This window comes from Piliocolobus tephrosceles, chromosome 6 (assembly GCF_002776525.5).
Source record: "Piliocolobus tephrosceles isolate RC106 chromosome 6, ASM277652v3, whole genome shotgun sequence".
Lineage (NCBI taxonomy): Eukaryota > Metazoa > Chordata > Mammalia > Primates > Cercopithecidae > Piliocolobus > Piliocolobus tephrosceles.
This window is the reverse complement of record NC_045439.1, coordinates 123,244,149-123,256,515: the sequence shown is the minus strand read 5'-3', so window position 1 is coordinate 123,256,515 and position 12,367 is coordinate 123,244,149. Positions and strand designations below refer to the sequence as shown.

General features: G+C 47.7%; 1 protein-coding gene across 2 annotated transcripts; it reads right to left on the bottom strand.

Moving 5' to 3' along the window:
• Positions 1-1,413: 1,413 nt before the first annotated feature.
• Positions 1,414-11,224, bottom strand: PSMB5 (proteasome 20S subunit beta 5). Of its 2 annotated transcripts, none has more exons than XM_023230444.1 (4): positions 11,128-11,224; positions 10,701-10,900; positions 9,483-9,789; positions 1,414-1,932 (listed from the first exon to the last, which is right to left on the bottom strand). In XM_023230444.1, exons 1-4 carry the CDS (start codon positions 11,147-11,149, stop codon positions 1,646-1,648), a joined length of 816 nt encoding a protein of 271 aa, XP_023086212.1. In that variant the 5' UTR covers positions 11,150-11,224; the 3' UTR covers positions 1,414-1,645. The 2 variants fall into 2 exon arrangements, with proteins under 2 accessions (XP_023086212.1, XP_023086213.1); XM_023230445.1 differs by having other exon boundaries at positions 11,106-11,128.
• Between the last annotated feature and the right edge of the window lie 1,143 nt (positions 11,225-12,367).

The window sequence follows — 12,367 nt, the reverse complement described above, 5'->3', positions numbered from 1 at the left end:
TTGTTGCCCAGGCTGGAGTGCAATGGCACGATCTCGGCTCACTGCAACCTCTGCCTCCGGGTTCAAGGAATTTTCCTGCCTCAGCCTCCCAAGTAGCTGGGATTACAGGTGCCTGCCACCACGCCCAGCTAATTTTTTGTTTTTATTTTTACTAGAGACAGGTTTCACCATGTTGGCCAGGCTGGTCTCAAACTCCTGGCCTCAAGTGATCTGCCCGCCTCCGCCTCCCAAAGTGCTGGTGCTGGGATTACAAGCCTGAGCCACTGCACCCGGACCAGCTCTTGCCTATTTCAACCGTGTAGTCTGAGTCCACACTAGCAGCTCCCTGACTCCAGGGGCTCCTGAGATACTTTTATGCAAAAAATCTCCTTAGGCATGTCATTTGTTTTCCAAACCCCCTTCTCTGATTTCACTAATTCCCAATTTCCCTGCATTTGACAAATGCAATTAACAAGACTCGATCAGTTCCTGGCCGACAGCCCTCATCAATCAATACAAAGACTGCACAAGGCTGAGGGGGAAGGGAAGGTAGCCGCAGTACAGGGGAGGTAGGCTTATCCCTCTTCTTCTACGAATGACCCCTCCAAACCTCTCAGTCTCAAAACATGACACTGGGTTGTCACCTTCACCAACCACTTTCTGCCTTCTGGCTAAATACAAGGTGGTATTGCTTGTGTCCTCCACTCCCACGTTTTAAAGGTTTCTCCCACCAACCTCCTCTATCTCCTGTCTTCTCCTTAACAGAAGGCCTTGCCATCTGCTGCCACCATAGCTTGGGAACTCCCCCCAACCCCAGCAGTGCTGGGTGTGATAAATCGGCCATCTCTATGCTCTCAGCAGGGCCTCTTCCCCACCCACATATTCCATTGACAATTTAGTGCTGCTTCCTGACCAGGAGGCTATAAACTCCCCATCACTACCCTCTCCTCTCCACACATATGCACCAGAGGACCAAAAGGACAAGGATCACCAACCTTGTGGTTACTACTGCTTTCACAGCCGCTTCTTTGCCCTCCCCTTCCCAGGGTCCAAGCCTTCCCTTTCCAGTTGGTTTAAAAGTCAAGATTTACCCTCCTCACCCTTCAGCTCTGCAAGTAGCCTCAGCCTCCCCTCCCTCACCACAGGGTGACAGCCTTTTCCCCTGGAGCCCTGCCTGGTACAGCCCTGTGCATCTTTCCACCTCATCAACTTTTCATCTCTTTGTAAACCGAATCGAGAGGTGTCTCCCTCCTCCCTCCCTCTCTCTCCTTCTCCATTATTAGCTTCATGAGTGGGGACGTTAATGTATTCACTAGACAATGTCTTCACACCACTGTTTCCTGTCATTACAGTCACTTCCTTCCCACTGTCCTGGCTTATTTGAATGAAAAGTGCTTGGAGGAGGGACAGCGTGACAAAAGACGCAACACAGGCTGAGGTTGAGTAGTGAGTAGTGTAATGTTAACATTCAAGAAAGTAAAACAAATAGTCACCTCTGCAGCAGCTCATTAATGACTGGTAACACAGAGGTCAATGTGCCAGAACTTAAAGTACTGATACAATTGAAGGCCCTTCCACTATAAACAGGATGGGGGATGGGTCACTGTATCCATTATTACCAATGACAGTCACCTCAAGAAACACAAGCAGCTGCATCCACCCTCTTTCAGGGAGTAGAGCCACTGTACTTCTCATGTAGATCAGCTACATTGTCACTGGAGACTCGGATCCAGCCATCCTCCCGCACGTGGTAGAGGTTGACTGCACCTCCTGAGTAGGCATCTCTGTAGGTGGCTTGGTAGATGGCTCGACGGGCCAGATCATAGGCCTGCTCCACTTCCAGGTCATAGGAGTAGCCCCGATCCATGACCCCATACGCATACACAGAGCCAGAACCTACAGAGAAGGTGGCCCCTGAGATCCGGTTCCCTTCACTGTCCACGTAGTAGAGGCCTGGAAAGGGAGATGAGGTTAGCAGGAAAAAAAAAAAAAAGATCACCCCTTTTGATATCTAATTCATATGCCAAGGCAGTAGTTCTTTTATTTTGAAATGGAGTTTCACTCTTGTTGCCCAGGCTGGAGTGCAATGGTGCCATCTCGGCTCACCACAACCTCCACTTCCCGGGTTGAAGTGATTCTCCTGCCTCAGCCTCCCAGGTAGCTGGGATTACAGGTGCTCGCAACCATGCCCAGCGAATTTTTGTATTTTTAGTAGATATGGGATTTCACCATGTTGGTCAGGCTGGTCTCAAACTCCTGACCTCTGGGGATCTGCCCTCCTCAGACTCCCAAAGTGCTGGGATTATAGGCATGAGCCACCTCGCCCGGTTAGCAGTTCTCTTAAAACCTAGAATAAAATTAAAAAAATAAAAAAGTAGGCCAGGCGCGGTGGCTCGAGCCTGTAATCCCAGCACTTTGGGAGGCTGAGACGGGCGGATCACGAGGTCAGGAGATCGAGACCATCCTGGCTAACACGGTGAAACCCTGTCTCTACTAAAAATACAAAAAACTAGCCGGGCGAGGTGGCGGGCACCTGTAGTCCCAGCTACTCCGGAGGCTGAGGCAGGAGAATGGCATAAACCCGGGAGGCGGAGCTTGCAGTGGGCTGAGATCACGCCACTGCACTCCAGCCCGGGTGACAGACCAAGACTCCGCCTCAAAAAAGAAAAAAAAAAAAAAAAAAGTAGGTCAGGCAAGGTGGCTCACACCTGTAATCCCAGCACTTTGGAAGGCCGAGGTGGGCAGATCACCTGAGGTCAAGAGTTCGAGACCAGCCTGACCAACATGAAGAAACTCCGTCTCTACTAAAAATACAAAATTTGCCGGGCATGGTGGCACATGCCTATAATCCCAGCTACTCGGGAGGCTGAGGCAGGAGAATCACTTGAACCTGGGAGGCAGAGGTTGCGGTGAGCCAAGATCACGCCAATGTATTCCAGCCTGGGCAACAAGAGCGAAATCCTGTCTCAAAATAAAATAATAATAAATAAATAATATATATTAAAAAAAGAGAAACCCAGGGAAGCCAACATAAATACAAGATAGGACTTCTATGAAATTATTATTATTCTTTTAAAAGCTAGCTGGGTGTGGTGGTGCATGTCTGTGGGAGATTGAAACAGGAGGACTGTTTGAGCTCAGGAGGTGCAGGCTGCAGTGAGCTATAGTCACACCACCACACTCCAGCTTGGGCAACAGACTGAGATGCTGTCTTCAGAAAAAAAAAAAAAACCTGAAGGAATAAAATTTAATATTAAGACTCCAGGATTCTACAACATACCACCCCATCTCACCTTACATTATGGTAACTCCCTTGCCATGTTGCCGATCCTCTCAGCACACCCACAAAGCAAGTATATCCAAATGACTTAGGTTTCAAGCACAGAACTTCAGACACTGTTAAAGATAACATTTAAAACATAATCCCCAGCCAGGCGCAGTGGCTCAAGCCTGTAATCCCAGCACTTTGGGAGGCCGAGGCAAGTGGGTCACCTGAGGTTGGGAGTTCAAGACAAGCCTGACCAACATGGAGAAACCCTGTCTCTACTAAAAATACAAAATTAGCTGGGCGTGGTGGCGCATGCCTGTAATCCCAGCTACTCAGGAGGCTGAGGCAGGAGAATCACTTGAACTTGGGAGGTGGAGGTTCCAAGTGAGCCGAGATTGCACCATTGCACTCCAGCCTGGGCAACAAGAGTGAAACTCTGTCTCAAGAAACAAACAAACAAAACATAATCCCCACTCGCCCACCAAAAGACCCCATAATCCCAGTCACTTGAGCCCAGGAGGTCGAGATCACAGTGAGCTGTGATTATGCCACCGCACTCCAGCCTGTGTGACAGAAAAACAAATTCCATAATCCCAGAACTCAAAGAGTTTAAAATATCTGGAGAACAAGACATACTTTACACAGGAGGATAATAAAGCCTAGAGTTCGTAATCATATTGTAAAGACCTGCACTGTCCATATGGTAGCCACTAGCCACATGGGACTAGCTGAGCATTTGAAATGAACTAGTACTACCTGCTGACATAATATTTTGGACTTATTAGGTTAAACAAAATATGTTGAAATTAATTTTTTTCTTTTTAATTTAAAAAATGTAGCTAGTTTAAAATGTAAAATTACATATATGGCTCACACTATATTTCTATTGCTGGTATAGAACAGGGTTTGGCCAGGCCAACTGCCTTTATTTTTGTAATTAAAATGTTATTGGAACACAGCCACTGTTTCCATACTGTCTATGGTTGTTTTGTGCAACACCAGCAGAGTTAAGTATTTGAGATAAAGATTTAGGCCTGCAGGCCTAAAATATTTACTATTTGGCCCTTTATGAAAAAACTAGCTAACTTTTGGTACAGATGAAAATTTAGACAAAGTGTTCAATCCCAACTGCCTACTGGATCCCTCCAGCTGAATGCCTTTGTCATCAAGTTCAGATTCAAACTTCCTAAACTTAGATACCAGTGGTTCTCCATTACCTACCAAACTCATCTCTCTTGTGCGCCACTAACCCACGCTTCCTCCTGTCTTCTGAAATTCTGCCAATGGCATCACTACTCTTTTTCCTATTTTAGTGGTTCTCACATCTCACCGTGCACTAGAGTCATCTAACAAAGATTTTTTTTCAAAAATGCATGGGACTTACCCTAGGTGTTTTTTATAATTGGTGAGGGGTGGGAAACAGGTATGGAACTTTTTTTAAGTCCTCCAGGTGATTCTAATGCAAGCCAGCTCGAGCACCACTGCCCTTATTGGTTTTCAGGTTCAGGTGATTCTCATGTCTACTTTACTGCTTTCTCTGGCCCCTTCTCAGCCCCACTGCCATGCTCTTGCCTACGGGGGTCACCATCTGGTTCCAACGTACCCTTCTGGCTTTTTGGCTCACTATTCCCCTTCAGCCACTTAGTTCCAATTAAACTGGACTTTCAGTTACTCTTCAAAAGCTTCATACTTCTTTCCTCCCTTTCTTTGTGATGTTCCCTTTCCCTTTTTCACATCCAGGACAACTACCACCAATCCATGAAGTCTTCCCTAATTCCTCCCATCATAAGTAATATCTTCCTCCTCAAAACTCCTTCAGCATTTGACTGGTTCTTTTTATTGATTGACTGACTGATTTTTGAGACAAAGTTTTGCTCGTTTCCTTCCCAAGCTGGAGTGCAATGGCACGATCTCAGCTTACTGCAACCTCTGCCTCCCAGGTTCAAGTGGTTGTCCTGCCTCAGCCTCCTGAGGAGCTGGGATTACAGGCATGCCCCTCCAGGGTCCAAGAGATGCTCCTGCCTCATCTCCCTGAGTCGCTGGGTTTACAGGCATGTGCCACCACAATTTTGTATTTTTAGTAGAGACAGGGTTCCACCATGTTGGTCAGGCTGGTCTGGAACTCCTGACCTCAGGTGATCCACCTGTCTCGGCCTCCCAAAGTGCTGAGATTACAGGCGTGAACCACTGCGCCCAGCCAACTGGTTCTTTTAAAAATGGTATTTATCAGGCCGGGCGCAGTGGCTCACACTTGTAATCCCAGTACTTTGGGAGGCTGAGGCAGGTGGATCACGGACGGGGTCAGGAGATTGACACCATCCTGGCCAACACGGTGAAACCCCGTCTCTACTAAAAATACAAAAAATTAGCCAGGCATGGTGGCGGGTGCCTGTAGTCCCAGCTACGCAGGAGGCTGAGGCAGGAGAATGGCGTGAACCAGGAAGGCCGAGCTTGCAGTGAGCAGAGATCGTGCCACTGCACTCCAGCCTGGGTGACAGAGCGAGACTCCATCTCAAAAAAATATATATTTATCTTATTCAGCCTTGGGTTAAGTACACTCGTCCTTCTGTATATGAAGGGGATTCGTCCCAAGACCCCTGCATATACCAAAATCTATGCATACTCAAGTCCCAGAGTTGGCCCTGCAGAACCTGCATATATGAAAAGTTGGCCGGGTGTGGTGGCTCACGCCTGTAATCCCAGCACTTTGGAAGGCCGAGGCAGGTGGATCACCTGAGGTCAGGAGTTTAAGACCAGCCTGGCCAACATGGTAAAACTCTGTCTCTACTAAAAACACAAAAGTTAGCTGGCAGGGTGGTGGGTACCTGTAATCCCAGCTACTTGGGAGGCTGAGGCAGGAGAATCACTTGAACCCAGGAGGCGGAGGTTGCAGTGAGCCGAGATCGCGCCATTGCACTCCAGCCTGGGTGACAGGAGCAAAACTCCACCCCCAAAATAAATGAATAAATAAATAAATAAATAAATTGGCCCTCTGTATATTCGGGTTTCAAATTCTGGGAATGTGTATTTTCAATCAGAATTAGGTTGAAAAATATCTGCGTATAAGTGGACCTGAGTGATTCAAATCCATGTTGCTCAAGGGCCAACTGTAATATGAGGCAAGGGGCCGACTCACAATGAATGGGACGGGGTAGTCAGGAAGGCCTCTTGAAAGTACTATTTATTTTTTTATTTTTTAATTTTTTTTGAGGCGGAGTCTCGCTCTGCCGCCCAGGCTGGAGTGCAGTGGCCGGATCTCAGCTCACTGCAAGCTCCGCCTCCCGGGTTCACGCCATTCTCCTGCCTCAGCCTCCCAAGTAGCTGGGACTACAGGCGCCCGCCATCTCGCCCGGCTAGTTTTTTGTATTTTTTAGTAGAGACGGGGTTTCACCAGGTTAGCCAGGATGGTCTCGATCTGCTGACCTCGTGATCTGCCCGTCTCGGCCTCCCAAAGTGCTGGGATTACAGGCTTGAGCCACCGCGCCCGGCGAAAGTACTATTTAAATGATGCTCAGTCTCCCTGGATTTTCCTTGCTACCCAGTCCCTGTACTCTCTTACACTGTTTCCATCACCTAGAACAAATCCACCAGTTAAGGGTTCAAAGCAGCATTTCCAAAATGCTTCCCTGGATCATGTAAAATGTATGGAACTGTCTTTTCTCACCTTTCAGAGAATAGCGTCTCAATTTCCAAAGTAACAAACTGAGCTCCTCTCTCACATTCAGTTTTTAATTTCCTTTCATCCTCCATTGGGTAGTAAGCAGATACTCCCTACATCCCTTTCTATTCTCATTTGAAAGCAAGTGAAAAAGTGGTAGGTATCCTATAATTGTTCCACAAGGTAACTAGGTATTTAGTAAGCAGATAAATTAATGGAAGCAAAAACAAAAGGAAGAAAGAATAGTTATTTTCAAGCATATGGAAGGGAAAAGTAGAAAGTGAATAGCTATACTCCAACTTTACTAAAGGGACAATTCAAAACTGGCTGGTGAGGAAATGACATCAAATACAAAGTCGAACTTTCTGGCAAGTTTCTTAAATGCTGGAAAGGAAAAACAGGCTAAGGAACTTATTTTCAGAGATGATAGAACAGGACCTAGCACGATTGTTAACGGTGATTATAACCAGCAAAGAAATAAAAGAAATGAGCCCAGGACTGGGCGCAATGGCTCACCCCTGTAATCTCAACACTTTGGCAGGTTGAGGTGGGCAGATCACCTGAGGTCAGGAGTTCAAGACCAGCCTGGCCAATATGGTGAAACCCTGTCTCTACTAAAAATACAAAAATTAGATGGGCATGGTGGCGCATGACTGTAGTCTCAGCTACACGGGAAGTTGAGGCAGGAGAATCACTTGAACCTGGGAGGCGGAGATTGCAGTGAGCTGAGATTGCGCCACTGCACTCCAGCCAGGGCGACAAGAGTGAGGCTCCATACCCACCCTGCCCAAAAAAGAGAGGAGCCCAAAAGGCTCCTTCTAGGCCAAAGACTCTCTAAAGAAAAAAGGAGAAGAGGCCGGGTGCAGTGGCTCACGCCTTTAATCCTAGCACTTTGGGAGGCTGAGGCAGGCGAAACACCTGAGGTCAGGATTTTGAGGCCAGCCTGGCCAACATGGTGAAACCCCATCTCTACTAAAAATACAAAATTAGCTGGGCATGGTGGCGGGCGCTTGTAATCCCAGGTACTTGGGAGGCTGCGGCAGGAGAATCACTTGAACCCAGGAGGCAGAGGTTGCAGTGAGCCGAGACAATGCCATTGCACTCCAGACTAGGCGACAAGAGCAAAACTTCGCTTCAAAAAAAAAAAAAAAAAGAAAGAAAAGAAAAAAAACAGAAGAGAAATGACTAACTTTTGAGGGACAACCATGTATTAGAGTCCAATACAGTAGCCACAAGCCACACATGGCCAATGAACACTTGAAGCACTACATGTAGGATTCAACAAATTCTTAAATTCTTTTTTTTTTTTTTTTGAGACAGAGTCTCACTCTGTTGCCCAGGCTGGAGTGCAGTGGCGTGATCTCTGCTCACTGCAACATCCACCTCCCGGGTTCAAGCGATTCTCGTGCCTCAGCCTCCTGCATAGCTGGGATTACAGGTGCCTGCCACCATGCCGGGCTAATTTTTGTATTTTTAGTAGAGCCAGGGTTTCGCCATGTTGGCCAGGCTGGTCTTGAATTCCTGACCTCAGGTGATGCACCTGCCTCGGCCTCCTAAAGTGCTGGGATTACAAGTATGACCCACCACGCCTGGCCTCTGGGTCTTATTTTATAGGAGAGAGCACAGATGGAAAATTATGAGCCAGACACTATACTAGTAGGTTTACATTTGTTACCTCACTTAACCAATATAACAGATGATAAAACAGAGGCTGAGAAAATATGCATGCCCACTGTCAAACAGGTAGTCAATGACACAGCTGATTTAACTCCATCCCTTTTCCTATACTACAGTGCCTTCCTTGAAAAAAGAGAAGGAACAGGCTGGGTGTGGTGGCTCATATCTGTAATCCCAGCACTTTGGGAGGCCAAAGCCAAGGTCAGTGGATCATGTGCATTCGATACCAGCTTGGCAAACATGGTGAAATCCCATCTCTACTAAAAACACAAAAATAAGGCCAGGCACAGTGACTCACGACTGTAATCCCAGTCCTTTGGGAGGCCGAGGAGGGTGGATCACCTGAGGTCAGGAGTTCGAGACCAGCCTGACCAAGATGGCAAACCCCCATCTCTACTAAAAATACAAAAATTAGCCAGGTGTGGTGGTGCATGCCTATAATCCCGGCTACTTGGGGGGCAGAGGCAGGAGAATCGCTTGAATCCCGGAGGTGGAGGTTGAAATAAGCCAAGATTGCACCATTGCACTCCAGCCTAGGTGACAAGAGCGAAACTCCGTCTCAAAAAAAACCAAAAACCAAAACCAAAACAAAAACTAACCAGGTATGGTGATGGGCGCCTGTAATCCCAGCTACTCAGGAAGCTGAGGCATGAGAATTGCTTAAACCTAGGGGCGGAGGCTGCAGTGAGCTAAGATCATGCCACTGCACTCCAGCCTGAGCGACAGAATGAGATACAGTCTCAAAAAAAAAAAAAAAAAAAAGAGAGAGAGAGAAAGAAGGGCTAAGGACCTAATTACACTTCCTCAGCATTGACATCAAACCCTTTAATTCATCTGTCCATACAATTCCTCCTCTCTGTAGTGTCAGCCCAAGGATAATGTGGTTGCAGCTTAACTCACCAGGGCCTCTCTTATCCCAGCCACAGATCATGGTGCCCATGGACAGCCCCATGCCTTTGTACTGATACACCATGTTGGCAAGCAGTTTGGAGGCAGCTGCTACAGAGATGCGTTCCTTATTTCGAAGCTCATAGATTCGACATTGCCGCGCCAACAGCCGTTCCCAGAAGCTGCAATCCGCTGCGCCCCCAGCCATGGTGCCTAGCAGGTATGGGTTGATCTCTATCACCTTCTTCACCGTCTGGGAGGCAATGTAAGCACCCGCTGTAGCCCTGGAGTCAGCTGCAACTACGACTCCATGGCGGAACTGTTAAGATCAGAGGAAAATACAAAACAGGCCACATAAAACCACAAAAACACTCCTACCATACTTCTTTTTGCATCAGTTCAAACCCAGCACATCTCTTTCTCTATCCTTTTATACTTCACAGTATACTTCTCTACTTCCCCATATATTAATATCACCTAAGCTTCACATCTCACTCCCTTTACATGGATATAACTCATATTAAATTCATTTTATAGGATGGGCGTGGTGACTCACTCCTGTAATCTCGGCATTTTGGGAGGCCAAGGCGGGAGGATCGCTTGAGGCCAGGTGCTGGAGACCAGCCTGGGCAACACAGGGAGATCCATCTCTACAAAAAGTAAAAAACTTAGTCTGTCGTGGTGGTGTGTGCCTATAGTTTCAGCTACTCTGGAGGGTGAGGCGCTGGCGCTATTGCACTCCAGCCTGAGCGACACGGCGAAGCCCTGTCTCAAAAACAAAAAGAAAATCATTATATAGATGAGGAACCCAGTTTCCCCTTTATGCCAGTTTCGGTTACCCTTGCCTTGAGGGGCCGCCCAGTTTCCAAAACTTTGGTAAACGGTTACAATAGCCTTCCCTCGGCCAAGGTTCATTGTTGTTGCGGCCTTTCCCCTTTCCCAGCTAGAAGATCCTGAACAGCAGCAACCTGGGGTCGCCTAGGAATCAACCCAAGAGGCCTCAGCTTCCTTCCCCAACTTACCCCCGGCCCCACCGCCACCCTCTCCAACCAGAGCGAAGACAGGGGCCTCCTGGGTCAATGAGACAGCAAAACTGCTGCGGTCCGAACGAGAGGACCGCGCCTCCGCCTGGGTTGGTGGCCAAGGCCACCGCAAACTCTGGTCAGGCTGGGAGGCCAGACAAGTCGCGGGCGTTCAGTAATCAGCCTGGCAAGGGGGCTGGCTCCGCACCTTGAAGGCCAGGGTGGTTGTTCCATGAAGCATTTCGATTCCTGGCTCTTCTGGGACACCCCAGCCGGGCGCGACCAGGCTCAGCCCATCACTGGGACTCCCTGGACCTAGATCCAGCAGATCTGCACGACCCCCGAGTCCGAAAAACCCGCGCTGGTTCACCGGTAGCGGTCTCTCCAACACGCTGGCAAGCGCCATGTCTAGTGTGGGCAGAAAGAACTGACTCTGAGAACGCCTAGCAAAGATAGGTCGGGCAACGCCTCGCCGTCACAGCTTCACTTCCTATTAAATCTATTCCCGAAAGGAGCCATTTTGACTGCTGGCAACCACGCCTCCAAAAAGAAGAGCCAGATGGGAAAGACCATTTTCACGAAGGGGGTTGGGGAAATAGATGGCTTCACTAACCTTAAATTGTTAAAGGGCGTACCTGCCATCTTGGCTTTGGTCATGCAAGTAGTCCTAGATCAGAGTAACCTCAAATTCACAGGAAGTGTCTGAAAACGTCCATGTTGCGTGAGGGAAGTGAGGTCGGCCATCTTTGAGAAGGGCGTGACTGGTTGAAAATCGGTTCTGAACCCTTAGCGGCGAGTCCTCCCACTCCAGCACGGTGTCCAAGCAACAGGTTACGTCGCTGCTGCTTCAGCACCTTGTTAACGCCCCTGAGGTTGCCATCTTGTTTAAGGGCACCCTCTAAAATTGGATAAAATAATGATCCATTCTGAGGCCATTTCCCTATATTAGTTAAACCACATTAATTAGTGGTAAAAAAAAAACGCGGCAAAATAAAGTGCTATATCTCTTGTTGTCAGTCGCCATACAGCAACCCTTCTTTAACAGTAACCGGTTTTTAATATCCAATATTCCTTCTCTTGACTCCTACCGTCTGGTGGAAATTCGAATAAGTAATGAATTGCCTAAAAGGCAGATGGAAGAAGAAAAAGCAAAGGGTCCAGTTAATTGGCAAACTAGATTCTCAAGTCAGACCTGAATAAGTGTCAGTAGTAATTTACCATCTCAGAGCCTGGAGGACGGTTGAGACTGCATAAATATGTACCAAGAGATTCTCTAACTTCAACTTGCTAAGATGATGCCCTTTATTCAGTAACGTACTATATTTCATTGCCTCTTCCTCCCTCCACCCACCTTCCTTTTTCAAATCTTTGGGAACTATAACAAACCAGGAAGTGTGCATATGCATGAAATGTTGCCTCCTGCTTTGTGGTTCTATGAAGTCAGTGTCTGGCCTTCCTTGTTGGATTCTAGCAGCAACATCTATCAACATCAAAATTCCACTTTCTTCTGATGTCCAATTCAGCTCCATCTTTCCCCCAGCAGACTCTGCATTTTTTTTTTCTTTTTCTTTTTTCTTTCTTTCTTTTTTTTTTTTTTGAGACGGAGGCTTGCTCTGTCACTCAGGCTGGAGCACAGTGGCACGATCTCTGCTCACTGAAACCTCTGCTTCCCAGGTTCAAGTGATTCTCCTGCCTCAGCCTCCCGAGTAGCTGGGATTACAGGCGTCCGCCACCATGTCCAGCTAATTGTGTGTGTGTGTATTTTTAGTACAGATGAGGGTTCACCACGTTGGCCAGGCTGGTCTCGAACTCCTGACCCCAGGTAATCCACCCACCTCAGCCTCCCAAAGTGCTGGCATTACAGGCGTGAGCCAC